Below are 27,997 nucleotides of genomic sequence, written 5' to 3'. Positions count from 1 at the left end.
CTCACAACTAAACCTTCAGTTGACTACTAAAATAGATCTCTGATCATTAGAAACAACTGTCTGTAGTTAAGTTTTTTCTTTTTTTTTTTTTCTTTTTTTTGCCAAAACAGGGTAACAACTTCAGATAGCACTTTAATACACTAGAAGACCAATGGAACTAATTTTATTTCATACATATATTTTACAGTCCAGTAGACAAGATATTGAATTCTCTCTGATAAAGTCATATTCTCTCCAAATATTTAGACAAGAAACTTAACACGTTATAAAAAAGTGTGTTATGAAAAGACAGATTTCAGAAGATTGATGCATATTTTTAAAAAGGACCGTGTTCTTCATGTTATTTCACGTCTTCTATGATTAGGGAACAACAAGGCTGACCTGTTAACTATTCACAGACTTTATTACCAACTGAAATACAATAAATTGCATTATGAAATCTGCATTGGAGTTCATTAATTAAACTACTAATCCACAGTGAAAACATGTCCATCATTAGAAAAGTATTAGCTTTCTTGTAGGATCTGTTTCAACGTAGCTAAAAATCACTTAACAAAAAAAAAAAAAAAAAAAAAAAAAAAAAAAAAAAAAAAAAAAAAGTGTGTGTACAGAGAAAAATGACACACTGGCAATAAAAATAACAGCAGACATGAATGGCTATAAGCAGATGTTCTTCCAAAAATAAATTTGACAAGTTAAGCGAGGAAGTTCTGGAAAATATCCAGCATGTGATTAGAACTGTTTAACCCAGATTAATGCGAGTAAAACCCAATCTGTCACGACTCCGGTCTCGGTAATTACAGATCGCTCCCCCTGACGCCTTCTAAGGGATACACGAGCTACAGCAACACCAACAGCTTGAGGCAGGGGGTCAACGGAAAACTACCCTTCTAACGGGCTGCTTCTGCATCAAAACAAGCACGAGAAAGAGGTTCCTACTAGAGATGAGCTTGTTCAGGGAAAATATGACTTTAATTATGTTGTGTGTTGAAAAGGCTCCTTTGAGTTATAAAGGCTTTTGTGAAAAGCCTTAAAATTCATTGCATAGTTGAAGGGGTTTAGCTGTCTATAACAATATATGTAACACAGCGTAAGCAGACTGTGTTGATCAATATTAAGTTTGCAAATAGCACAGTTTAAGAAGTATTAATGTATTATGTTACTTAATTTTATCTATTTACATTTGTACAAAGTAAAGCTTTCATCTTACCCTTTTTGCATATATGAACCATTAACCCATGAAGCAATCTTTTTACATAAATATCTACAATTGTCGTCACTTCTGGTCTGAAAGAGCGTTGTATGGTTGACATTGGTGGTGGTTTGTTTCTAGTCAAATCATTCAGATTAATGTCGTCTTCTTCAGTTCAAATTTTGACATTTTTAAACTAGAAATAAAATAGAGTAGGAGACACGAGGAACATATGGACTTGGCTAAAAGATCTGGAAAATTTCAACATATAATATACAAAAGAACCATTTCAAAATCTTTGCACTCAGGTCTATACATATTGTACAGTGGGTCACATCCCCAGTCTGTATCAATGACTAGTGAGAAGGTCTTTATATTATGTTCATTTACAACGTTCTGTCCCTCTTCCTCTGGTTTGTATTTATTCTCCCTCTGCTTATCGCGCTTCGATGTCCTTGAGGGTGTGAGAAGGAGGCCTCTCTCTCATCTCTGCTGACAGAGGAGTAGTCCTTCTGGGAGACCCGGGCCGAGGTCCCAGGGTAGAAATAAGAGGTGGAGGGGCACTGAGAGCTGCTGTGGGGGGAGTTTTATTGAGGATGCCGTTTTGGTGGCCCGTCGGGGGGCTGACTCGGGGGTAGTGCATGCTAGGAAGTCCTGGTGTGATTAGGCTTGGGTGAGGCAGGTGCCCGTCCAGGGCGGCGGGGTGAACCGAGTGCAGGCGCGCGTGTTCATAGTCCTCTCTCAGCATGTGCAACCGCTCCCTGTCATCCAAGTGGTTGCCCCTCTCGTGCTCACGTCGAGGGTCAACAGAGAGAGGGTGGTGGTGATGGTGGTGGTGATTGTAGTCGTGAGGTTCCCGATCCCTGAACGACCTGTCTGCTTCATATAATCTTGGCGTAGAAAGACGGTGAAGGGGGTCGTTTCTTAGCAAAAAGTCTCTGCCCAGGGGGTCTCTCCGGTGAATATCTAGCTCTCTGTAAGGATCTCTTAAGGGATCTCTCATTGGATCCCAGTGGAAAGAAGGATAGGGGAAACGTTCTCCACCAGGAATTGGGCTAATTCCCATAAAAGGGGTCATCATGCGAGTCCTATCCAGGCCACTGATGCTGTTCATGTGATGTATACCAGTTACACCTACAGTCATGGGCATAGACACTAAAGGACTTGGATGGACGTTAGATGTGGATATAGGCGGTGGCTGATCAGATGACCTATGAGTCTGAGGTCCCTCAGGTTGAACATCATGGTCTTCCTTTCGCTCCTCCTTCACTTTGACTTCATTGCTTTTCTTCGGATTATCGTACGCCGGCTCGTTCTTCCTCTCAGCCTCACGGTTTGAAGTACTATTAGGCCTGGTGCTCTCCACAACGGGGGGCCTAGCATAGGGTGAAGGAACCCTGGACATTTGCTTAGACTCTTCCACCACTCGGCTTTCATGGCTCAGGCCTTCTTTCTCCGAAATATAGTTGTCCTTCACCTTGTGCTCTTCAACATTAATTTCCTTCCGAGATTCGGAGTGATCCCTCTCTCGTTCTTTGGGTTTCTCTTTTTCTCGAACCTCAGGATTCAGATGGCTCCTGATCTGCTCGTTTGAGCTGCGATTATGTCCGAGGGAGTTTACTGGATGGATAGGTGCTGGCGAAGGATGGCTGGAGTGTCTTTTCTCAATGCTCTCCCTAGAAGAAAGAGAAGTGTAAAAATGAAGGCTTGAGAAACTTTGAAATAAAGCATCTACTCACTGCTTTGCAGATAGCTGGTAACATGCCCCCTTAAATGCACTGTTCCTCTTGCACACCCAGAACACCAGAAGAACATCCCATCTCTAGACTAGGCCTATTCTATTATCTCCACCCAGGAGAAGAAGATTCCCAAAGCTGCTTTGTGAACGACCTGATTGAGATTTCAAACCCTGCAGTCCATAGAAGGCTCCCGAGGGAATCTAGCTCTAGTACACAGATTTCTAAGACAACAGCCTTAACTGTTTGCAAAGAAGAGAGAAAAAAATAAAAACATGCTAATTTAATCCAAAAAAAGTGAGGCAGTTAAATCCAAATTACATGGTTAATAGTATTTTACCTGCTTCTTCCATTAAGAATACATTTGGGAAAACAGATGACATTTTCTTCAAATGACTTTTAAAAAAATTTCTAGATCTATGTACGTTACTAATTCCTTATCTCTATTTCTTCAATCTTCTAGCTTTTCAATTTACTTCTCACAATTAAATTTAATTCTGAAAATCAAAAACAAAACCCTTTCAAGACACCAGCGGTGATGGACAATCCACCTCTCTGACCAGGGGCAGGCATCACCTCTCTAAGCGTGCAATGGACCTCAGTGCAAGTGTGGCCACCACGTGGAGACTGTGTGCTGACCCTTCTGGACGCCTTCCTGTCCAACCACTCTGGGTGACCCTGCTTTGGCAGGGGGTTGGACTGGATGATCTCCAAAGGTCCCTTCCAACCCCTACGACTGTGATTCTGTGACTTCCTCAGCAGAACAGTCTCTCCTACACGCCCCTCCTTCGGGCTGGCTCTCAAAGCATCATCTCTCCTCAGATTACCAGCCCTTCCCAGGGCACAGCAAGCAGAGCAGGGCCAGGGCCAGCACATCTCCCTGCCAATGCAGTCTCAAAATACTGTGAATTCATTCCATCTTTCAAACCTAATTACGTGGCACAAAAGATTAGAGAATTATTGTCTGGCAGTGGACAAAACCCTCAATATGTGAACGGAGCCTGTACCAACTATTTTCTGGAAGCCGAGTTGACCAGGAGTTGTTATGGGCAACACTAAGTGAAAAAGCTTTCCTCTTTAAAATGAATCAAAATCATAAGGAAAATCTAATTAATCAGTTCCAATGATTTTAACCTCTCACTAACTGATCTCTGGGTTGGAGTCTCTCCATAAATAGAGCCCCAGATACTCAGTGTTGGACACTGCTGTTTGCTGACCATGGGAATGCTGTGCCGTGGGGGGTGATGGACAATGTCCTGTTACAGGCAGACCAAGGGATAAGCAATGAGACCCTCTGGAGTCCCAAAGCAGCTCCAGCAGACACAGCTTCTCTTTGGGTGCTGCCGTCTCTGCTTCATAAAGCCTGACCTGAGGACACTGGGATGAGGACAGCAGGTTGGCACTCACTCTGGACGAGATGAGCAATAGATACTGGCTGGCTGAAGGGCAACCCGCAGGGTGACTTGGAGGTGGACACTTGCTCCTTCACCAATACAGCTCCTGCTGCCTACTTCTTTGCTGAGCTGAACTGCGTAAGATTCCTACCTGTAGGTACTTTTGGACAGTGAAACTGCAGCAACTGCAGAAAAAATATCTTTGTAAAGGAAACTCTCATTACCGTAGCTTCACCAGCTGCATCTTCTGCTGTGTCTAGACTGAACTGAAACTGTCATTTTATGGGCCATGTCTGAGAGTCCTCAGAGAGTACAGAATGTGACTGTTAGAAAACATTTGTAAGTTGGAGCATTTGATACCAGAACTGCCTCGTCTGCACTGACGACCAATTACCTCCTTGGTATCAGGTTCTGCTTTGATTGACTGGGCTCTAAACAGTCTGGAAATCGTGCCCTGGCTCTAATTTCCCCCCTTTTGCTTTCCACCACAAGTTGAGGCCCTTGATTTAACAGTTTCCGGATTTGGACACAGTGAGACCAAGTCAAGGCCAGTGGAGGCTTCTCACCATGAAAACTCGATTCTTCTCCTCTGCTGGGAAAGCACTGGCTTGTGGACTCTGCAACAACTAGTCTTTTATTCATTTTACTCGTGGGACTAGTTCAGAGGGCACCCTTAGTTAATTCTCTAGGAGAGCTCATTGAGTCCTTTTGCTGATATTTAATCAATTTTCTATGTAATTGATGTATTTTAAACTACGCATAAAATTTAGAGAAAATAACAGCCATTTTCTGTAACTAAAGAAAAATATAAGTGCAACCAAAATAACATATTCCTTTGCCAATTTCATCCTATTCAATTACAGCGACGTTATTATCTCAAGAGGCTATTGATTATGTAGCGCACTTAAGTGAACTGCGTGTAGTTCAGTGGTCAGGGAGGGAATCATTTTTTATCCTCAGATCTGTCAAGGGCTCCTGAGGTTGGTAACACAGGAACAGCTCTGAGCCTCTGTTCTCCACAGAGAAACTTAACATCATGTTCTCAAATGAAGTTAGTAGTGAGGAAGGTATGTTTTGAGGCTCTACACTACATGGAAAGATCCCGAGTGCTGATTATGTTGATAAAAGATAACAGATTCTGGAGAGGGGGTGTGTGTTTAATTCTCCATGATTACATACACTTAAATGTTATTATTAGAATGGAATTGCTCAGTGACATCTTTTAAACAAAATACCACTGAGAAGAAGCAAATCTTATTTCTCACAATAGCTATTTTTACTGGTTTTTTTCCTAATGCTGGGCTGAAGGAACAGAGTCCTTGAAACAAAAACAACAAACTCCAAAACTACAAATGATGTTGCAGGAGAAAGTGGGCACCCTCTCAGGCCATCTCAAGGTGACTCCCCAGCCAGCTCTGCACCCAGGAAAGGCTCAGGGACTGTAGTTTCATGTATCTATGCTCTCCTGAGGGATTCACCTCCTCCCAGTCCGGCCGGGGGGGGCTGCGGGACCCCGGCCACACGGAGCAGCCGAGAGAGAGAGCAGTGATTGCCTGCACCCCCTCTAATGCTGCTCTTAGACGGGGCAGAGCCAAGCCAAGAGCTGCCCCTGAGGCACCTTCCCACTGGTAACACAAGAAAATCAGATGAATACTTTTGGCTAGAGGGACGGATAAAGTTAGGCCCTTGATGAAAGGATGATTTTAAGTTGAAATCATACCTCCCAGCGTGATTCCCAGTTCTTCCTGTTTGAGCGTATTAGCTAAAAATAGGTAACAGAGATTGGGACCCCCAGTAGAAAGCAGGGCTACAGCCTCACCCTGCTGGCAATGAAAGAAGAGGTGTGAGAGGCTCACAGGCTGCTCCGGGCAGGATCTACAGAGGAGCACGTCTGCAGGGAGGGATGCTCAGCACGTCTGAGAGGCAGCAGGGTGAGCGTGCTGCAAAGGAGAGCTCCTCAGAACCCCACGGGTGGATGCACAGCAATGCTAGATCCACCACCACATCACTGCACTGGACTGGTGCCACCCTTGTGCAGAAGTATGAAGTATGAATGACGCTTATTTTTAAGGTAATTCTCAAATCCTTGAAAATAAACATGTTCCGAGCTACGGTACGGAGTTGGGCAGTGCCCAAGCAGCTTGCAAGGAATGTCTTTCTGAAAGGGGTTTTCTTCAGCAGGAACACTTCATAACAACACAACAAAACAGCAACTGCAATAATCACGCAATTCTAAAGACTACCCACATCATTAGTAACTAAAATGCTTTGCCATTCAAGCCAGTAAAGTTACTCACACGCTTAAGCATTTTGCAGGACAGAATCCCCAATTTGTAACAGCAATTGATTTTGAAGCGTTAACACCGGACATGAAAATAATGAAGCTATGCTACCAAACAGAAAATATTCCAAATGGAAAATGTAGGTGAAAAAAATCTGTAGTTTGACTTGCTCTTGGCACTTTACAATATCATAGCAAAGCTCTTACATGGATTTTTAGAATATCTAATGTGTTAGCATAACTTCTTTTAGAAAAGGCTACTAATGCCTATATTTGGGTTAGTGACAGAGAAGTCAGAAAAGCACATCTCCTAAATATTGTCTTATGTTAAAGAATTAGAAACAAATAGCCATTATGTAGTAAAGTCATGTGCAAACTTAACAGGAAAGCCATTAAGCCACAACTGAAAAAGCTGAAATCAGCCTCTCTGCATTTTTCAAGGAAGGCATGACACTTGCTGAATGGCAAATTCTTATAATTTGGTACTTAAATGTTAAGAGGAATTGTTACTGAGTTAACTGTATAATGGGAACAGTCCTGACAAAAAAATATATGACCAGGTTTTACTTTTCATTAACCCTTCCCAGCCTGGACATGTCAGCGTGTTGGTCCATGAAAACACTGAATAAGAACTGTGCTTGAAGGTGTGGAACAGTGGTGCGTGGGGGGGGGGAGGGCTTTTTTTGAGGGGAATGAAGGTTGATTTAGTGAACTGCATGCACTGAAGCTTACTGGTATTGGAACGTGACACCCCCAGTGCATTTCATAGTGCTATAATTTTGCAACTTTATAAGTGGTCCCTCTGGTCAGTCCATTTCTGAGGAGGGAGGTAGGGTTACTTGTTTTGCAAACAAGGTCCAATTAAAACAATTTATTTAATATCTAAAGGTGCAGATATGCGTCTGATGGACTCTATAATCTTTTTTTCATCCTGTCAGGCACCTATCTACACGTTAAGTCTTCAAAAGACCTATGAAATGTGACCCACCAGGTGACAGACCAGGTATGGGTTTGGTTCTATTCTCACTTGCTGCTGCCCGAGCTCGGCTCCAGCAAAGCTCCTGCTGACGGAGCGCAGGTGAGAAGAGAAACAGCTGCTGTAGGAAACACCCGGGTCAGAAACCTGCATCTTCCGTGGTGCCTCACGTGGGAGGCAGCGAGGAGCCAGCTCTCAGCTGTCCCTCTACTGAAGCTCTGGTTGAACAATGTGCCAGGCTGGGAAGGGTTAAGAGCGGAACGGAGCCCCAAGCTTTGAACTAGACAATTCTTGGAAGTGTTCTTTCGTACCTTTCTTTGTCATCTTTACTAACAGATGAGTCTCGTTTATCTACATCTCTATCTCTGTCATGAGCTGCAGCAGATGAACTGCGCTCCAGCTCTCCTGGCTTCAGCCAGGGCGGAGGGGTCGGGAACGAAGGAGGAGTTCGGTGCAGTCGGTTCCAGGGCTCGTGAGGGTTGCTAAAGCTCTGCATACTGGGGCCATCCTTGTGGCCGAACATTGAGTTGGGTGCTGAAATGGTGAAGTGGAAAACAAAAAGGTTTAAGAAAAAGGTATGCTCTAGTGAAGGTACTTACCAAAACAACTTTTACAGCACTCAGAGTTAAAATGAATACATATTATTGGGAGCTGGAAAAGGAAAGGAAATTAACAGAGATTCATTAGAGGGTCTCATTCCTAAAAAACGGGCAGGCATCTGACAGCTGTTTTAATTGGGAAGGGAAATGCTGTGGATAAAATTGAGAAGGGATGACGTAGTAATATAAAAGTGACAATGATCCTTATTCCAAACATTTTGGAGACATCAGGAAATGACCGTTATACGCACTATAAATAATGGAACTTGTAGCATTTGATCCTGAACCAAAGTAAAACAATACGTGACCGAAATCATGCCAGATTTGAAGTATGGAGAAAGAGAGTGGTTTTTAAAAGGATGATCTTTTGTGACTGGCCAAATCTAGAGTAATGTTGATGATCCTGGGCAAATAAATGCAGGTTAGTGATCTTTTCCAGGCACATGTCCTGGGTTACTGGTGAGAAAGGAAAGAAAAAATGTTCCCATCCACAGCTAGGATGCTGCACACATTAACTATTTTTGAACATGCAATAAAACCAGGAGAAATTTCACAAACTCCTTAGATTAATAGGTTCTATATTATTTTCTTTTTTTTTTTTTACCGAACAACGTAATGGTGACATTTAGCACTACGTTGAACCCAAACTACTAAATAACTAATAGAAAATAATTTACTGATGACTAAAAAATGCTGTTATTTAGAAGAAAAAGATCGCTTTTCAAATTCCCATCTCTTAGAGGTATTATGTCATCTAAGCAACTGGTAAAAAAAGACAGCATCAAAAGTAGTCACCATCGCTCAACGCCCTGAATTACACAGCAAATGAGAATTCATTAACAAAGAGGTTACTCACTAACTGTGGGGTTCCCGAGTCCCCCGAAGGCGTTACTGCCCACGGCGGTGAGGCCGCTGAAGGAGGCCGGTCGATTGAAGGGCTCTGCAAACCAAAGGAAACCAAAGGGCTGAAGCTCACAGAACGTTGGGTCATTACCATAAAGCATTAACATGTTCTCCCACGGCATTACGGCCAACGAGAGCGCGCTCCGTGCCCGGCGGGAGCTGAACATCACCCTCCCACAACACAGCAAAAACCCTTTTTTTTTTTTTTTAAGACATTACGTGTGGGGTCATTGTACTAGAAAAACTTCTTCTTCAAAGAAAAACAAGATGTTAAAATATACATATTATTTAGGCCTGTGCTTCTGCATACTTCATTTAAAACCTTCATACATCTCCATTTTTACTTCTTTTTATTCCCTTCCAATTCAATTCCATGGTCCATCTCAGGAAGCGTCCCTGGCTAGCAACACTATTATTAGCTCTGGCAACTGTGCTTCAAAACACCTTCAGGCCATGTCCTCCTAAACCGTAGCCAGGATATAAATAAAATGTGCTATTACACTGATATGTCATGCTGACCTGAACATTTTATAATACTCTTGATATTTATTGCTAATACCATATGAAAAACTAGTACGGACTGAAAAAGATCAGAATTTTTTTTTCAGTAGTTAATGCATTCAGGGTATAGGTGAGTCACATGAAGCAAATTCTCTTCTCACTTGATTTTGGAGAAGTCTAACGATTTTGATTAAACTACTTCTGATAAATACCAGCCCAGAGAAAAGAGAGACCAAACCAAGCATTTTCTACTGGCAAAGTGCAGAATGAAAAACCTGCATCGTGAGTCCTTCTGGTGAGCCTCCCCAACCCTTCCCTACACAAAATAAAATGCCAATTTAAAGTCTCGGTCTCTGATGCTCCCATAGGCAGAGAAGTTGAGAGAGTTGAGAGAGTTCAACTCATGCAAAGAGTTGTTATTGCAACAGCAGTAAGTCAGAAGGGAAAAAACAACATTTAGTAACTTGGGTGGTCCCATTTTTAAATGCGTATTCACTTATTTTCACTAACAGACACATTTGAGACCAGATCAGTAGATTTTAAGGATGTGTTTTCCACTCACTGACATGGAAAAGCAGACATCTGAGTTACAGAAAAAAACCACCTCTATGAACCAAAGCCTTAACCTTAGGGCATTTTTTTTTTTGACTGGTTATGAAGATGACTAGAGTGAAACCCAACCAGCCCCTGTCACTCTGCTCTTCTAATATCCCGGTTGTTTTCAGAAGTACTTCAAAACATGCTGTCAGTGATGTTATTATGTGTATTTAGAACTGCTACTTGGGTAATGGCTAACATGATCAATTTATAAAGGTTAAGGAGGCAGGACACGCAGAGAGTCCCCACGTGGGCAGCCTTTAATGGTCTCAATGGCCAACGTGCGCTACTTCTGAGCCGAAGTTTTGGAGAGAACTTACCTAAGTGAGCAGCTGGGTTGAGAAAGTTGCTGTGGTGAGGGGGTGGGCCGAAAGGGGTGCCGGCTGGGTGACCCCCACCTGCCAAAACAAAACAGAAGGGGTGAATTCCAAGCAAAAGCTCACAAATGGCCTCATCGTGCCCTGGGCTTGACCGTCATTTCTGAAACGGCAGCTGACGGGCAGAGATGGCTGCAGGCTCAGGTCAGGGTCCTGCACAAAGAGCAGCCACTTTTCTATAGAGAAGTTCCCAGTTAGAGCAAAAGGGGCAGCGGGTGTGTGCGTGTGTAGTGTTCCAATATAGAAAGCAAGGGCACGCAGAACACATCCTATTTCCAACCTGTCCTCTCCACGATGTGTCCGATACCACTGCGTGAAGAAACACTCCTCCGTTTACTACCTGTACGGCATTTCCAGCAGGTTGGGCTTTCTTAAAAGCATGTGGAATAATTTAAAAATATTTATCAAATAGGCCAATAGCCCCTGGCATGTTTTGGAGAGAGTTCATGAGGCAAAGCATATGGGAAATACCCTTTTAACATAGCAAGGGTTTGCCACAGGAAGCAGATGTCACTTCTCAGTACTCACTGGCTGTGGAGAAGAGCGTGGAGGGCCGGGCCAGGTCGTGGGGGTGGTGGATGGCTCCAAAAAGGCTGGGGCCTGGTGGCCTGCTCAGAAATTCGGGTTTCAGGCCAAAATCCAGCTTGTGCGGATCAGACTGCATCTGTTTCTGAAATGTAAAAACAGGATTTGGAAGAGACTGTCCTAAAAGCAGTAAACACGCTTGGAGAATGATGTGGGCATAGCGAGTCACTCGTTCTAACTGAGGTTTTAACAAGAATGTCAGTTTTTGGGACCTTGAGCATAGGTGGAGAGCTATTTCCCTGGAAGGGGGATCTAAGGTGGAGAGAGAAAACCTCAGGCTCCCAATGCACATTTCCTGCAAGTTTGAGCAGTGTTCTCACTACGCTCAGGTCCATCCCTCCGTAGCGAAGCGTCTCAGCGCTGACCTGACCTGAAGAACAGCCACAAACATCTCTGCAGTTTCCATGTGAAGCCACATTGTAGAACCACTCCGTGCAGTTCCTCTCTCAGCGCCCCTCAGACTGCAACTGGGCCACCAAGGGGCTAAAATGACCCCAATTACAGACAAAGTGTATTTGAGTCTAAAGAACTGAACTCCCGTTTTGACTGATTGTCCCCCAAATCTAAAGCACTGGATGTCACTGTCTTTATTTATATGGTACCAGAATCATCAGGCTGTCTATTGTAAGGTGAATTTGCTGAGGTAGCTGTATTGTAAATGATAAGTGGATGAAGGATGGGCTCTGCTTTGTGCCATGAACTCATTTAGTGGTCCCTACTTCAACAGTTTTCTAGAAGGAAGAGGAAAACCAAATTCCCAATTACCTGTGCTGCCAGAACTCCCTAAACACAGATTGCTGATTAACTGTGCAGGTCAGCTGGAAGGATTTACAAACGTGGAACACCGAACCGGTGGATCTTAACAGTAATTCTGGAGCACGTTCCGCTTTATAAATCAGTATTTAATGCTGTGCCAGCTCCGAGTACAGACTATTACAATGATATAAATATGCATATTATAAAGTTATGACCAAGTTAATGTGCATGTCTAGTAGCTGTTTTTCAAGCGCTAGTAACATCTCTATGTAGCTACAAGAACAAAAAGAATCCAACAACAACCCCCCAAAAAAGCAAAGAAAAAGGCTTTTTCAATTTTTTGAGCTAATGGCCTGCAAGATTATTGAAACGGAAAAGATGGCCAAGATAAGGTCATGTCTTTTAAGGAAGTAACACTGTAGTGCTTTAATAATTAAAAGAAGTTCAGAAAATACAAATGACTCAGCCTAAATCTGTTTGCCAGATTTCTATGCTGTGAACTCTTTTTATTCTTCTTTTTAACAACCAAGTTATAAACCTCTGACAGGCATTACTCAGAAGAGCAAAAGCTGGCTGAAGCTTTAATTGCAGCCATATGAACAGTGCTGCTCTAAATAACGAAAAAATCCCCCATCTGAAGAGGAACAGGAACATCATAGATGTGTTAAAAGATTTTTGAATGTGTTGGTTTACCTTAAAATAGTACCAGAGAGAATTGAAGAGATTTACTTAATCCCCAGGTGCTGTTCAGGAGAGCGCCTGAATCTCTCGATGCTAAACCCTACGGATGTATTTGAAGTCCAGCAAATGAGTAACACCTTAACTCAGGGCCACTAACATCGACGTGAATGTCTGCAATAATTTCATGGCATGTTAGATCAGGCCATAAGGCCTTTCCTAAAAGGGAGGGGGCCCTTTTTACCCTGAACCCAGGCCGGTAGCAGACTGGTCAGTCCAAGGAGGAGTGTAAAATTGCCCTGTGCAGCCCTGGCTCCGTCTGGGCAATTCCCCAGGCACAGACAGGTTACCCGGGTCGGAGCCGTGTTGTGCTGCAGAGCTACAGGCAGGCAAACAGCATCCAATGCTGCACGCAATTTTTTTCCTGGGGTCAGGAAGGTTGTGTTTTAAAGTTTCCTACCCTGCCTGCTTCTCCAGTGCCTGCTCTTGCCTTCTGCAAGCAATTACTAGCGGGCCAGGTAGTTACCAATTCTGCCAGACTTTGCAGGCTGGTGGCACTGCATGCAAACGTGAAATCTCCGAGTAAAAATATATGACTCCCTGCTCTACGGTCAGGCAGCGTGGAGCTTGTGCAGAAGACAAGGCACCTTCACAGCCCTGGGCTACAAGGAGAATTCCTGCTGTCTGAGCCTTCAGCCAGAGAGTTCACACTGGGTGCTCACCTGCAGAGGGAGGACGTCCCCATGTGGGAACCTGAGAGCCCACGGGGACAAAAGCCACCTCACCTCACCGACTGGAGTCCATACCTAATTCTTCAACTGCACTGAGATAATGAAATACATTTGCCCATTATTCTTGAAATTATCATCATCTACAGCCTCAAAAAGTCAAACGACATCCTTTCCTGTACTTCTAAGCTTTATTCCTGTTTTTTAACATGCGAGATAGTAAAGTATTAGGTAAAAGAAATGGCTGCATGAAAGTGGCATTTACTATGAGTTATAAATACACCAGTATGACCTCTCTCTGAATATCAAATCAAGGAAGATTCAAAGGACATAGATAGCATGGGAATAATAATTTCATTTCAAGAAAATACCTTTTCAATAAAATAAAAAAAAGGACATATAACTCTCTAGGTCTATAATCTTGTCTTTTTTGATAATGGGAAGATGAATGAAGATCACTAGCAGGGGAAACATAAGGAAGCAGAGAAGAGAGATATGTCTACTGCAGCAAATTAACCTGTCAACCTTGTTTAAAAGGGTTATTTTTAAACTCTATTAGCTGCAGGTTTTAGTAGCTGTTCAACATCTTCATATTCTTATAGAAATACCTTACACAAGTCAATTGCACACAGAGACTGCTAAGTGCTATGGCCTCCTTGGTAATTTTACCTTCTCACACAAGCTATTGACTCCTGAAGTACAAGGATGAACAATAAAGAACACCAGCCTTTCCCGACTCACTGAAAATTACTTGTTTTTCTCTGACATCTGTTTCAGAAGAGCCTAAACCAGCCATGGCCCTTACTCCTGAAGTCTCAAAGCATGTGTAACAAAGAAAAGATTTCCAGCCCTTTGCCTTCGGTGCGATGAGACAGTGTCTGGGTAGTGTCATTTCATCGGAGGGGCTGTGTCCCCTGGCCAGCCCAGACACCTACAGGCAACACTCATCCAGTGAGGAGATGTGAAAAAAGACTGATGGGTGCCCGTGCAGCCACATTTCATGAAGCATCTTAGGGACAGAAGAAATCTTCCTGTGCCCTCTCCTGTCCGTGGACATTAACAGATGAATAGAAGCTCCATGCCAAGCTTCTCCAGACTTAAAAAAAAAATTAATCTTGATACGTTTGTGTCCTCAGTCACAGATAAAAGCGATGTTGTAGCTGTCAGGCACACCCATTTAGCTCTTCCTAGTTACAAACTGTTTGTTATCACCTAAGATCTGGTGTCCTTGCTCCGTGGCACCACAGACATTCCTCTGAGACTCTACCTTTAGGTTTTTAATTCCCAAAAGACTGACCTTGACTTTCTGTTGGTGGTGGTATATCTGCCAGGCGATGTGAACATGCATAGCGCACCACTTCCCGGGTTTCTGGGAAAAAAACAAAGGGATACAACATGAATCAGTAACTTTCAAAAACCTGTGATGTTTTATTCTAGTTCAAGCAACTCTTAACCCAGTCTCTTTTGGTCTAGGGGACTTCCCATGCCAAGACACTCCCTTCAGTGCTTTCCCCTCTCCATCCTCTTGGGAAACCAGAAATGCAAAGAACTTTTCCCTTACTGAGAAGTTTATTGGGATACCCAAGAACGCTCCTGGTCGCTCTCCTCTCCAAATAAACCCCTGTTCAGGTTTTACACACTCTTGCAATCTTCTGATGCCACCGGCTGAGAATGCAGCTTGTCTTGCCGAAATCCAGGAAACCATCTCCTGGCCAGCAGCTGCTCTGCGGGGCTGGATTTGCTCCACACCGAGCATTGAGTTCATTTCCGAAAGTGTAACTATTCTAAGACTATCCTTTCCACCAAAAGATGAGAATGAAAGCACTTTAAAAGATCAGTCTCGTTTTCAAAATTAATCTGACTCCCTCATATAATTGCTGGTTTGCACCTCCATCACTTTAGCTCATAAATATACCACAAAAATCAGAGATCAGTCACTTCACTCCTTTTGGGAAAGCTCCTTCCTGTCACCATGCTTTTAAGTCACGGAGAGGAGAGAGGGAGGAAAGAATCAGAGAGCTGTTTGGGTTTTCTTGCTGATTTCTTACTCCGTTTCCCAGACATCTGGAAATCTTGTCTGAAAAAGACTCATTCGGGATAAACTTTCTCCGATTTTGTTATTTAGGGGTCTGTAGTTCACTACACAACTAATGATTCCTGCAGATTTCAAAATAACCACAAGAATTCAAGAATCTCCTCAAGCTATTGGGAGTTCCACAAGCTACACCCTACACTCTGCCTTCTATTTCGAGGTGTACATCAACCAACAATTGAAAACACAAAAAAATAAACCCCATCTCACACACATACTCCCCTAAAACCAAGCCCTTTGCTTATTCCCAGCAAGTGGCTGTGCCAGGGATTTAATAAGCTCCAGTGGTTGGTTCCATCAAAACTAGACCTTCTCAAACGCATAGAAAAATTAACAAAAAAACCCTTTTGGGTCACTGGAAGACTGGACTTTTTGATCCTTATTTCTAAAATATTTTGTGTTTGGATTGTCTGTCTGTCCTTGACAGTAAGATACCGGGGTAGGAAGGGCCAGAGTGAATAAAGCTGAAAAGGGACAGTAAATACTAAGCAGCAAAATCCTCCAGTCTGCAGTGGAACACGAGGGGATCGCTGCCGGGGGGGGTGCTCCAGGATTTGGCTTAGGAAACCCCTTCAGCCAAGGGTTATCAATATTTAACCTCTAGTACCCATAGCGGGGCTTGCCTGAGAAGAACAAAAAACTTCCAACTTTTCAACTGTGCATTTTGCTCGAGTGACCCCAAGAGGCACAGACACGGTGCGAAATACCCAGGACGAAACACGGAGCTGCTTTAGAATTAAGCGGCTGCTCTGACCCGGCGGGGACCGAGAGGAGCCCGACAAACGGCATCACAAGAGGATTTCTTACCCTCAGCATGGGCCTGAACGGATCTGTCAACTGTGAAGAAGAAATGACAGCTTGGTTACATGCCTGTCACTCAAACAATTGCTCTAATTAACAAATTTGTATTGCTTCATTAAGAGACGAAATTAAAATGTTATCATTTTACTTTCAAATGAAGCCCTTTTGGATAATAATTAGTCCTTGGCCTCCGTATGGGAGCTGGTCTCCCACCCCCCACGGCTGCTGTCCCCGAGGGGTGACAAGCCACCAGAGATGGCTCCTGCCGAGCACCCCGTCCTCGGGCACATCATTCCTCCGGGGGTTTAGTGCTACAGAAAGGGCTGGTTATGGGAGCTGGTCTCCCACCCCCCACGGCTGCTGTCCCCGAGGGGTGACAAGCCACCAGAGATGGCTCCTGCCGAGCGCCCCGTCCTCGGGCACATCATTCCTCCGGGGGTTTAGTGCTACAGAAAGGGAACTGCTCTGGAGAAACACACAGATCCACCCTTCGGGCCACTTCTGTGCCCATCTCTCAAAGCTCGGGGACTGGACAGGCCCCCTTTTTCACAGAATCGATCCCACAAATTGGGTCGGAACAAGCTGGAACGGGGTTAGATGTGACCCAACACACCGGTTGCTGGTTCAACAGCTCCTCTGCTCTCTCTCACAAATGGGCTTTGCCTTACATATTTTTCACACTGCAACAGATGTTGATAAACAGGGGCTGAATGAAAAAAAAAATTATTTTCTCATTATTTTTGTGTGTGGCCTGTGGTTTTTGAGTAGCTTATTTTCTTATTCTCCTTTTTTTCTATCAATTAATGCTGGAAAATAAATTCAATCTACTGGTTATTTCTCATTTGTTTTGTTTTTTCTTTTTTGAAATGCAGTATTAAAGGAGATTTATAGGTGCAAGAGGTACTTTGCAGACACAGTGATGGCACCATCCATCATCTTGAAATAATCGAAACTACACTACAAGTTGCAAGGGAGCATAAAACTAAATGACTTAATGACGGGAGGCTCTAGTTGTCTTTTCAATTAGATAGAATAAACAGAAATGTGGTGGTTCCTTTTGGTACAAAGCTCAACTACAGCCCCAATTCCAAGCAAACCAAAGTACTGGAGCTTGGCAGAACCCAAAGCAAACAGCTCTGCTGTACCTAGAAGTTTCGCCACACCACGACGTGGGGCTTTGAGGGGAGCTCCCCATTGCTTTTGTCAGAGGGTTCTGCTAAAAATCTGACTGCATGATGTTCCTCATCACATTCAAACCTGCAAACAGCCCATGGGCATTCACGAGGAACAGAGAAAGGCGACGAGACAAAGTGCTGAGGCAATAAATGCCGTTCACATTCGCTGGGACTCAAACATCCAGAGGCGCCAAGTGATCAATAAAAAGCATCCGTATTTCACTGGTGCAATCAATGATACAGTAACCAAGGGAATAACTGTCATTGCCCACATTAAAAACAATTACAGAGTATAAACATAAATCTTGAAGAGGTTTGTACATTTCTACGTTGAATTGGACTTTTCCGCCTCTACCTCTGGGCTGTGGGGACGCTTGCTGAGAGCAGGGGAAGAGCTTCTCCACTCACAGCATCTATTTGCTTTTGCTAATGATGAACAGGAGTAAGGATCGGGATTTAAATTGTTCCATACAACTTCTCCAGCACTCATTGACTTAAACAGCTCAGACTAAGCTTGTAGTCTTGGATGTTAATTTGGACATATTGAACACGGTAGCTCTAGCATTCAAGGTTTTCAGGAGGAATAGTTTTACTTGAGAAAAAGATAACATTTTGTACAGACCCGTGGATCTTTCTGTAGAAGGGTGTGTGGGACAGTTCCAGGTCTGGCTGCAACATCAATAGGATTGGAAGTCTAGAAATAGCACAAGGAAAGACAGTGTTAATGAGTAACACAATGCATAAAAGCAACAGAAAGTGAAAAATAATACTTCTTCATCATTAGCATTGCCTAAGTAATGAAGACAACCTTTTTAAAGAGGAAAGGATTACCATTATAAGTCACTTAGTAATATATGTCTTATCATCTCAATTTTCCAACTTCCACTGTTCACCAACTTCCCATTACTGTATCCAAAACTCATAAAGGAACAGTGACTTTTATACTGGAATATCTTTCCACTGTCGAAAACCTGATTCACAACATTTTATGATATGGCATCTAACAGAGTATTTGGAGAGACCAAGCTCGTGATCTGCTGCTTATCAATACTGGAACTGGCCCAAAACCGCTACCCCGACAGTCAGCACCCAAAGCATCAGGAACCTCCTTAGTACAGGGATCTCAACTCCATCCACAATGAACCATTACCAGAGGGGTGTCAGGAAAAAGCAACATCCATTGAAAAAAATTAAAGCTTTTCCCATGATTTGAATGTAAGTATTCAGCTAGTAAAACACAATGCAGCTTTGTGAAGAAAAAAACAAAAAACCCCCAAAATTCCCTACATTTAGACAGAGCTTCTTCCTACATGAAAATGAAGAAAAAAAGAAATCAGCCACAGTATAACTAACAATTAAGTAACAGAGTTGTTAACAGTCTGATTACCATACATACGAAGAATTCCACTAATGAACTGCAATTTGCATATTCAGCCATTACAGTGGATGGGCCAATTTAAGAAAGAAGGTGTCTTCTCTGCAGAAATTTCAGGCCTGATTTCAGTCTTTAGTTGCAAAGCCGACAGAGTGCAGAGTATGATTTCCTCCCACTTATAAATCAAGAGTGACTTCATGAAAACAAAAGGAAAAAAAACCCCAAACTCATCACATTGCTCTATCCTCGCTCTGACAAACGAGAGCAGCGCTAAATCAGTGCGCTGCGCTGTGGCGGAGCTGTGAGATAATTATGGAAATGAGTAAACAATAGTGATCATGATTTCTCAAAATCTTGATTATTACATGACCTTACATTAACGCGCACTATCTGAGAACTAATTATATTGCTTCTAAAGTTAACTACGCCATTAGATTGTTATTTTTTTTTTCCCATGGATGGAGATATATCTGAACCTAATGAGAAATAACGCCTCTTTGTAGTAAATTTGGAAAAAGCCAATTGTCCTCCGTGGAATGAGGCTGTAACTCAGACCTCAACTGCTCCAGAACCTGAACCACCTTCTAACCCCAACCCGGCTGATAACACCAGTGTGTGTGAGCAGTAAGAGATACACAAAGAACCCATCTCACCTTGGGCTGAAACGCTCCTTGTAGCGAGCCAAAGGGGCCAGTGGGAGGGATCATGGGAGGAATACCTGATACAGCTGGAGGATAGGAGTGAAACAGCTGGAACAGAGAGACAGAACACCATAAATACCAGCCCTCGGCAAAACGGAGTCGGGGGTTTGAACAAACAGCGACACATTCCTGGGCAGTATCAGGGAAATGGCACATGGAGGAAACTGAGGAGCATTGAAGAAGTGATCTCGTTGCGACGGTGTTAGTTAAAGCAGTCAATGGGATGTTCACAAATGTCATGACGTTTAGAGCTTAAAAGCAGTTCCAACATCACAAAGCCAGCAACCTGCCCCCTGGATTGGGCCATAGCGTCAGAGAGATTGATGGTTTTTTTCAATTATTAATTTTTAAATCAGACAGAGGTTTTACACGGCTTCAGTCTGCAAGCCATTTCAAGAGAAAAGGCAGAATATCGAGCCAAGGAAGACTCAGAAATCTACCGTTTAAGCAGAAAAAAAACCCTTACAAATTCTAGGATATTGTATCATTAAAACTCCATTAGTACGTTAGGATTTTAATAGTAGCTACAGGAAATGAGGAAAATATGCACAATTCTTACTTCATTAGCCTGTCTGAGAGGATATCCTGCTACATCTAATATTAACAGAGAGACAATCTGATTTTTTACAAATTATTATTTAAGGAAAATGTTGAGGCAGAACGCCCCTCCGAAACAGAGGGTAGTGTTTCCATAAAGACAGACTACTAAGTATAAAAAAGTGCATATCTCCACTGACCTCGCTGATCCCATTAGATCTGTTCTAAGAATTTAGCAATAAAAAATAAAATAAAATAAAAAAAGCTGTTCTGTACTAATGCAGAGAAAGACATGGGGGAACAAGCAAGTAAACCATAACATCCAAATCTTATCTTCTCTCTGTGGTCCGGATGCGAATCTTTCACTCATACAATTCCAAGGAAAATGCTGAGATTACACACAAAATTGCTTTCCAGGAAGAGTTCAAAGCATCACACTCCGAACACGGTCGCAGTGTGAAAGCTCTGCATCTAAGAGGGGGAGGCTGTGAATTCTGCTGGTATCGCCCCCCCAAACACCTAAAGGTTTATGTGGCTGGTACAAATTTATCTCTAAACACAGACATCAAAAATCAATCTACTGTATGCTACTTTTAAGATCAAAATAAATGAGTTAATGGCCAATCGAACAGAAGCAGGACTGGGCAAAGTAAAAGACTGGACACGGGTGGGCAAAAACTGGGACAATCACATCCCAGAGGAAATCAGCATCACAAAGTTTGGATGAATTTGTTTATGCCAGACATATGTATGTGCTTTTCTTAATTGTTTCTCCTTCCTCTAGCTTCTCTTGCAAGGTCATTTATTCATATTTAGTTAGTCATATTTACTGAAAGCTGAGAAAATATCTCAGTATTTTAGAGGTATCAAAAGATTTTCTCAGTTTAAAAGCATGGTATCGAGTCTCCTTTCATAACACGTTTCTATTGTTGCTTTTAATTCTGTTTAATTTGGACCTGCTTCATTCAGTGATGCAGAAAGCGTTTTTAGATTAGTTGATACTGAACTGTAGGCATCTGAGAAATCATTAAGAGACACATGTCCTCATTTACAATAACTTTTAATGAGTAAAATGTGTTTTAAATCCTCCAGCGCCTTCTGCATTTAATTCTGTGTGTAATGGACTAATTCCAAACGATGGGAACAGCCGTAATACTTAATATTCTATTGGCTATGACTAACAATAAGCAACGGTTTCCTTAGAGTTTTATAACAACTGGTAAGTTAATTAAATGTGACCTTTCCTCAAGGTCAGAATTATTAATAAAATAAAAATATTCAATCTCCAGGATCTCTTTGTATCAGTTCAATTCCTCCAGCTTTCAAAATCCATCTTTCATAGCCAGTGTTTCCTTTTTCACCCCCTCTTTTGAGCAACTTTTTCCCCTTCTGGCTTTCTCCAGGGAATCACGTAGCGGTCCCAGCTCTCCTGGGGCCGGGAACAGTGTAACACTAAAACAGACCCAGCATTAACTGCAGGTAAAATAAAGCCTCACTCTGCTGCAGTAAGGCCCTCCCAAAAGAGAAATGATTGTAAAATCAAAGATGCCAAAAAAGAAAACAGTTTGAAAGGTCTCCATGAGTTCCTGTGTGAGCTGTGCTCCCTGCTCCAGAGCAGATTGGTTTTAACTCTCAAACAGACCTCGTCCTCCTGCAAAGTTCATGTCCGAACCTTAAAAACATGGACAGCTTTTTTTAAGATGCCTGAATTCTTGGTGTGGAGCTACAGAGGAAACTCTTGTCACCGGGAAAAGGCTTATGGAAGTTCCACAGTTTCAGAATATTTCTACAATAGGGAAAGCCCCATCGGCTCTGCACTTAGGGCAGCAAAAGTACACTTTTTGATACAGCAGCTGCTCAGGAAACTCTGAGTAGTAATTCCTCTGTTACCTGTACCATCTGCAGGCATTACAGAAGGGATTACTGCAGTGCCCTGGCTAGCACGGCCTTGCTGGAGATGGACAGACCAATGTCATTTGTAGCCACCATGTTGGTCTTCTGGAATGAAGTTGCTAAATGTCCATCAGACATAAAAGTGATTCTTCTGCAACCACCAGGACAAACCTTTCCCGAGGGAAGGGCAGGGGAGGCATCAGGGACCCCACTCTGCTGGTGGAGCTCCACCAGGTTGAACAGCAGGGCTCACTGCTGAAGGGGCAACAAGGTGAAGCCCTCCCTTACTTTACAGGGGGTAACACCGTGACCTTTACAACTCAGGTAAGTGCCAGATCTATCAGAGATAACGTCACTGAGTTTGAAAAGTTGGAGAGTTTTGCACTGCTTCCTATGTGACATGTCCTGTGTGTCCGTGATTTGTTTGTCTAAAATTCATTTACCTATTTCCCAGTTCCGTGTTCTTGCCTGAATCAACACACCACATGGATGATAATATATCTTTTGAATCCATGTAAAGCTCAGCAAATACGAGTGCAATTTTGCAAACGGTGATGCAAATGAGCAGCATTACCCTTTCGAGCAAAAGTGATTCTTGGAGGCTTAAATGTTTGCCTAATACAGGTCCTGCAAACACCCTCACAGAGTTGCAGTCACTCAGAGGAGGTGTCAGGTATTACCAGGGCTGTTCAGGTGTGCTACAGGCTCCGGGTGTTCCATCGCTACAGCACAAAGAGTCCCCTGATCACCTTAAACCAGTTTTTTTTGCCCAGTTCCACTTCTAAGCAAAACCAACACATAAAGCCAAGTGCTTTGCAAATTTCTGAGTGCTGATGCAGTACTCCTTCTCTCATCAAAATATCCCATGGGGTTCAGAAATTCTCGCCGTGTTCAACCAGATCCCTGCCTCTGCCCACCCGATGAAGGAAATGCAATGGGTATTTCAGCAGCAAATGAATCAGTAGATTCAAACCCTTAAGGGCAAAGGCTTTATAAAGAGCTGGAACATTAAAAATCACTTCATCTCAAAACGTAACATTTTTAGTAGCTTTTAGATAAACACATCTAGTGCATAGCGGGATTCATGTTGCTGTCATCAAACAGAGCTTTCAAAACATAACAAGCCCAGTGGATCAGATGTGCCTTTGAAATCTGAAGAATAAGACAAGTTTTCAGGTTTTATAAACCAAAATATGATATATTAGGAAAACTATTAGATTACCCATCCCTGAAGGATTTGTATGATAGTTTGTCATTTCATTTCAAGTTTCTTAGGAAAAACATCAGTCTAAGGGTTTGTGACACGACTGGAACACACGGCGATGAAATTACTGCTCTCTCCTGCCTCGTGTAACAGTCAGCTCTTCTGTCTCATCTTTTTCACATCAAACCTGTCTGAAAAGGGTGTAGGAGCAAGAGATCTTTTGATTGGAAAAGCTGATACTGCATCTTTATCAGAAACCAGCACCACGAATGCAAGCCTTCAAAAGCCAAAGCAACCAAGAACGATAATGGTAAATCCTGGCGGGATGATCAGGGAGAGATTGGACATTGTGCCATTGATTGAGTGGTGATCCCAACCCACCACAGAAAAGCAGTGAAGTCAGTTTTAAACAGAGTAATAAAACTCACACTGTGACGGTAGAAGGGGTCAACTTTTGTAGGGTATTTGTCAAACTGCAAAGGGATCAAAGCACAAACTAGTTACGTTATATTTCCTTGCTTTAGTTCTGCTGGCAAAATAGAAGACTACTTCACTATTGCTTGGCAACCAACAGAGAGGGAAAAAATACGCAGGAAATATACTTTCCAATGAAAACTGTTTGGGATTTCTCTTTCTTCAAGGTAAAGCAAGGTCTTTAGGAGACAGCAAAAAGGGGGAGGCACCGGAGCGCACCACTCCAAGCACTGGGAAGTCCCACGTGCGGGTGCCCCTCCAGCCTCGTCCCTCAACCTCCTGCACCAGTGACCACAGGAAGGGACAGTCCTTCCTCTCCTGCCCAAGGGCACCTGGGCAGCAGAGTCCTCCTTCCCCGCCACCTGGCAAATTCTCGACATTTTTGTAATAAAGAATAGAGTTGTGCTCTACTTATCCTCACATTTCTGCCTGGGGTACGCACCATGGGCGGTGCTGGCGTCGGCATGATGGCAGTGGGAGGGATGGCGTGGGGGAAAGGCGTGAAGGTGTGCTGGTGTGTGTGTTGGTGTGTGTGCTGGTGCTGGTGCTGGTGCTGGTGGAACTCGGTCCTCAGGTAGGGCGGCGGGCCCAGGGAGGCCCCGCGATCGGCGCTCTGCGAGGCCAAAAACCGCGTGTTTAGCTCCTGGCGGAGGAGATCTTGTTCTGAAATACAAAAGCAAAACAACAACCCCCACCGTGAGCTCAGGGACTTTTACAGACCTTCTGCCACTGACTTTTTGCTGGTTGTGGTAGCAACGCTGCATTTAAAACTCCCTGGTGTTTAAGACTCCCCCACATAGAATCATAGAATCATCTAGGTTGGAAGGGACCTTAAAGATCATCTAGTCCAACCATCAATCTAACTCTGACCAAAAAAAAAAAAAGAAATAAGCAAAAAAAAAAATAAAAATCACTAAACCATATTCTTGAGGACCATGTCAAACCGTCTTTTGAACACCTCCAGGGATGGTGCCCCAACTGCCTCCCTGGGCAGCCCATTCCAATGCTGGATAACCCTTTCCATGAAGAAATTTTTCCTAATATCCAATCTAAACCTCCCCTGGCACAACTTGAGGCCATGTCCACTTGTCCTATCTCCTGTGACTTGGGAGACACGACACTATACAGGGTGAGAAAGATCCCTTGGAGACAGAAGAAAGACTCCATTCCCCCTCCCTGACCAAGCCTGTCTTCACCACAGCGTTCCTCTGAGCATTAACCCAAGACTTGTCCCTAAATTTGTATGGACATGGACACAGTCCTAAATAGGTTAGGAGTACGGGGAACCTGGAGCGAGTGAACATGGAGTGGCTGCTAAACAGACACAAAATGATGTTACTTGGACACTGATAATCCTCCATTTTCTTCCCCCAGCGACCTGGGAGGAACAGACACATTCCATCTCCCCACAGTCAAAGTATAAAAGAGCATAATTTTCTCCAGCCATAAAAATCTCTGCATCTCATCCCCATATGCACCGAGAATCTTGCACAGTCCCAACCTCCCCTCCAGCCACAGGGGCCACCGCTGAGGGGGTCACGGATTCCGGGTGGGATCACAGAATCACAGAATTGTCAGAGCTGGAAGGGACCTCTAGAGATCATCCAGTCCAACCCCCCTGCCAAAGCAGGGTTGCCCAGAGCACATCATTCAGGAGCATCCAGGAGGGACTTGAAGATCTCCAGAGAAGGGGACTCCACACCCTCCCTGGGCAGCCTCTGCCAGGGCTCTGCCACCCTCACCCCAAAGAAGTTCTTCCTCAGATTTGAGTGGAACTTCCCATGTTCCAGCTTGTGCCCGTTGCCCCTCGTCCTGTCACTGGGAACCACTGAAAAAAGTTCAGCTCCATCCTCCTTCAACCCACCTTTTAGAGACTTGTCATCATTAATAAGGTCTCCCCTCAGCCTTCTCTTCTCCAGGCTAAAGAGTCCCAGCTCTCTCAGTCTTTCTTCCTAAGGGAGATGCTCCAATCCCTTCATCATCTCTGTTGTCCTACGCTGGACTCTCTCCAGCAGTTCCCTGTCTCTCTTGAACTGGGGAGCCCAGAAATGGACGCAGGATTCCAGTTGTGGCCTCCCCAGTGCAGAGCAGAGGGGGAGAATGACCTCCCTCGACCTACTGTCCACACTCTTCCCTACGCAGCCCAGGATCCCATTGGCCTCTTGGCCACAAGGTCCCATTGCTGGCTTATGGAAGGTTTGCTGGCCTTGACATCACTCCAAATCGTTCAGCAACGAGCACCAACCAACAGCCCTCATCGAATGGCCCCAAAAAGAATTATTCTGACTAAAACAGAAGAATCTGCTGGGACCTTGACCCACCAGCCTCTTACCTGAGTAAGTGCTACCAGCTGGGTGTCCTGGAACCTGCAGCGTCCCCGACGTCAATGGAGGAGGAGGAGGCAAAGCCGTAGGAGGGGCAAACATATTGGGGTGATGTGGGTGCGCGGGGGGCTGGAGGGCGGGCGTGAAGGTGTGCAGGGGGCTGTGGCTGGGGAGGGAGAGGGGAAACGGCGAGGCCGAAGGGTGGTGGGAGATGTGCGGAGGAGGGGCCTGAGTCTTGGCAGGAGTGCTGCTTCTGCTGCTGCTGTTAACGAGAAGAAAAGCAATTAAGCGTTGCACAGGAGAGAGAAAAGCTCCAAACACACACAACCCACCAAGCGAGGCTCATCTTAAACCCAGTGTAAGTTATATATTACAAACACAGTTACTACTCTACTTTTGCAGCAATGCCACCATGATACTCCTTTTTCCAACCATCTGCTGTGCTTTTTCTAGGGTCTTCTACTTCCTGTGGTCTCTCCACACCAAACCCCCAGACATATTCCCCCTCTCTGGAAGAGGCTGATATTCCGCCCTCCGACAACACGGGAATGACACACAAAGGAGTAATCAGCCCTGTGCATTCATTACTTAATTATCAGGCCCTTTCTACATGACTGCTTCTGATTCATGTTTTCAGGCAAATGAAGCTCAAAATCAGTGATCGCTGCATTAATAAAAGTTTAATATTTTTTTTTGCTATGACTTAGTAAGATGAAAGACTGCAGAAAATGTGAAATGAAGTCGAGAAGGCAACAACAGATACATGCTTATTGTAGAGTTAATGCCTCTCTCTGCCCCCACAGTATAGAGAAGACAAGTCAGCAAAATAAATATTTGCAATTACATTGGTTGCAATTTTCCAGGTTCCATTTCTTACTAATGAGTATTTAAAATACAGTCACGTAGTGCTTTACTTCTACCTGCCATTATTTCAAGTAACGACATGCTTCTCTTGCAGTCACTTTTAAAGACAAGCAATACCAACTTGGTTAAAAATAAATCAGAGTCTTAAACACCTCCAGTCTTTAGTCAAACCCTGAAGCAACCACAGTGCTGGTTCACCAGGTCGTGGAGGATACCCTCTGTCTGCTGGAAGCTTGGATTTGGGGAAAGATGCCCTCGTGCTGACAGCATCAGCTCAGAGGAGGGAAAGCCTGAGGTCCCTGACCCACAGAGAGATCACGGGCTCCTCTGAACATGCTGTTTAATCTCTCTGTTCATCTTTGTTATCCCCCTGTAAAAGGTGAGGTTTATCTTGCTGTGGCCAGGTGAAAAGAAAAACACTGAAGACTGTGAGATGTCAGCGGTGCAGGGAAAAATTAAGCTTTAAAATCACTGATGCAAGACAGTTTGTGCCAGGCTGCCAGCAGGGCCAGCAGCAGCTGGACTGTACCTCTGGCTCCAGGGCATGTCAGGGGTTGGAGAAATGGGGAGACGTTTACAGGGATGGGAGGGTAAAAGAAGCGAGGCCTCAGAGAGCAGCCCAAACTGCAAGAGCTGGGATTTTTCTTTCCCTGGTCTATATGGCATAAAATCCCCTCCAAAAACCCAAGTACACGATGACAGGTGGGAAAAGTGAAAGCAAATTAACCAAGCGCTCGAGAATACCCAGCATTTCTGGGAACGCTCCATCACTATATGGCATAAAATCCCCTCCAAAAACCCAAGTACACGATGACAGGTGGGAAAAGTGAAAGCAAATTAACCAAGCGCTCGAGAATACCCAGCATTTCTGGGAACGCTCCATCAGAAATAAAGTGATCCTGGCTCATTTCAGGCAGGGAATTACGCTTAAATGCACTGAGTCCCCTTTATTTCGGGACGGGACGTGCTGTCACATTAGCTAATTCAGAATTCAGCTAATTCACCTCCACTGCCTCCGGGCACCGCAAAGCATCACCACCGGGCAGCGGGTGTGCAAAGAGAGGGGGAGCAGGGCACAGGCCACCGGTTGTCCTACCTTAAGCTGTTGAGGCTCAAACTGCTGCTGTTGTAGGCGGAGAGCGGCTGTGAGAGGCTCTGGGAGGCGGGATGGGGCTGCACCGGCGGGAGGCTGGGATGCGCCGGCTGCACCGGCGAGGGAGGCCGCGGCGGGTGCTGGACGGGCGGCTGCGGCGC

At 44.1% G+C, this 27,997-nt stretch overlaps 1 protein-coding gene across 1 annotated transcript in view; it reads right to left on the bottom strand.

Moving 5' to 3' along the window:
• The window catches only part of AUTS2 (autism susceptibility candidate 2), a 630,583-nt gene continuing 602,586 nt past the window's right edge, over positions 1 to 27,997 (bottom strand). Inside the window, exons 10-22 of the mRNA XM_014953035.1 lie at positions 27,840 to 27,988; positions 25,888 to 26,141; positions 23,998 to 24,218; positions 23,510 to 23,554; positions 19,400 to 19,495; positions 17,994 to 18,065; positions 16,203 to 16,232; positions 14,601 to 14,672; positions 11,085 to 11,226; positions 10,500 to 10,577; positions 9,035 to 9,118; positions 7,891 to 8,113; positions 1 to 2,868 (exon numbers count right to left, since the gene is read on the bottom strand). Coding sequence (XP_014808521.1) covers positions 1,629 to 2,868; positions 7,891 to 8,113; positions 9,035 to 9,118; positions 10,500 to 10,577; positions 11,085 to 11,226; positions 14,601 to 14,672; positions 16,203 to 16,232; positions 17,994 to 18,065; positions 19,400 to 19,495; positions 23,510 to 23,554; positions 23,998 to 24,218; positions 25,888 to 26,141; positions 27,840 to 27,988 — 2,706 coding nt within the window. The 3' untranslated portion in view covers positions 1 to 1,628. The remainder of the gene's footprint in view (positions 2,869 to 7,890; positions 8,114 to 9,034; positions 9,119 to 10,499; positions 10,578 to 11,084; positions 11,227 to 14,600; positions 14,673 to 16,202; positions 16,233 to 17,993; positions 18,066 to 19,399; positions 19,496 to 23,509; positions 23,555 to 23,997; positions 24,219 to 25,887; positions 26,142 to 27,839; positions 27,989 to 27,997) is intronic.

This window comes from Calidris pugnax, unplaced genomic scaffold (assembly GCF_001431845.1).
Source record: "Calidris pugnax isolate Ruff unplaced genomic scaffold, ASM143184v1 scaffold133, whole genome shotgun sequence".
NCBI classification, from domain to species: Eukaryota; Metazoa; Chordata; class Aves; order Charadriiformes; family Scolopacidae; genus Calidris; species Calidris pugnax.
Note: the sequence above shows the minus strand (reverse complement) of the source record. Positions and strands in the feature narration are given on the sequence as shown.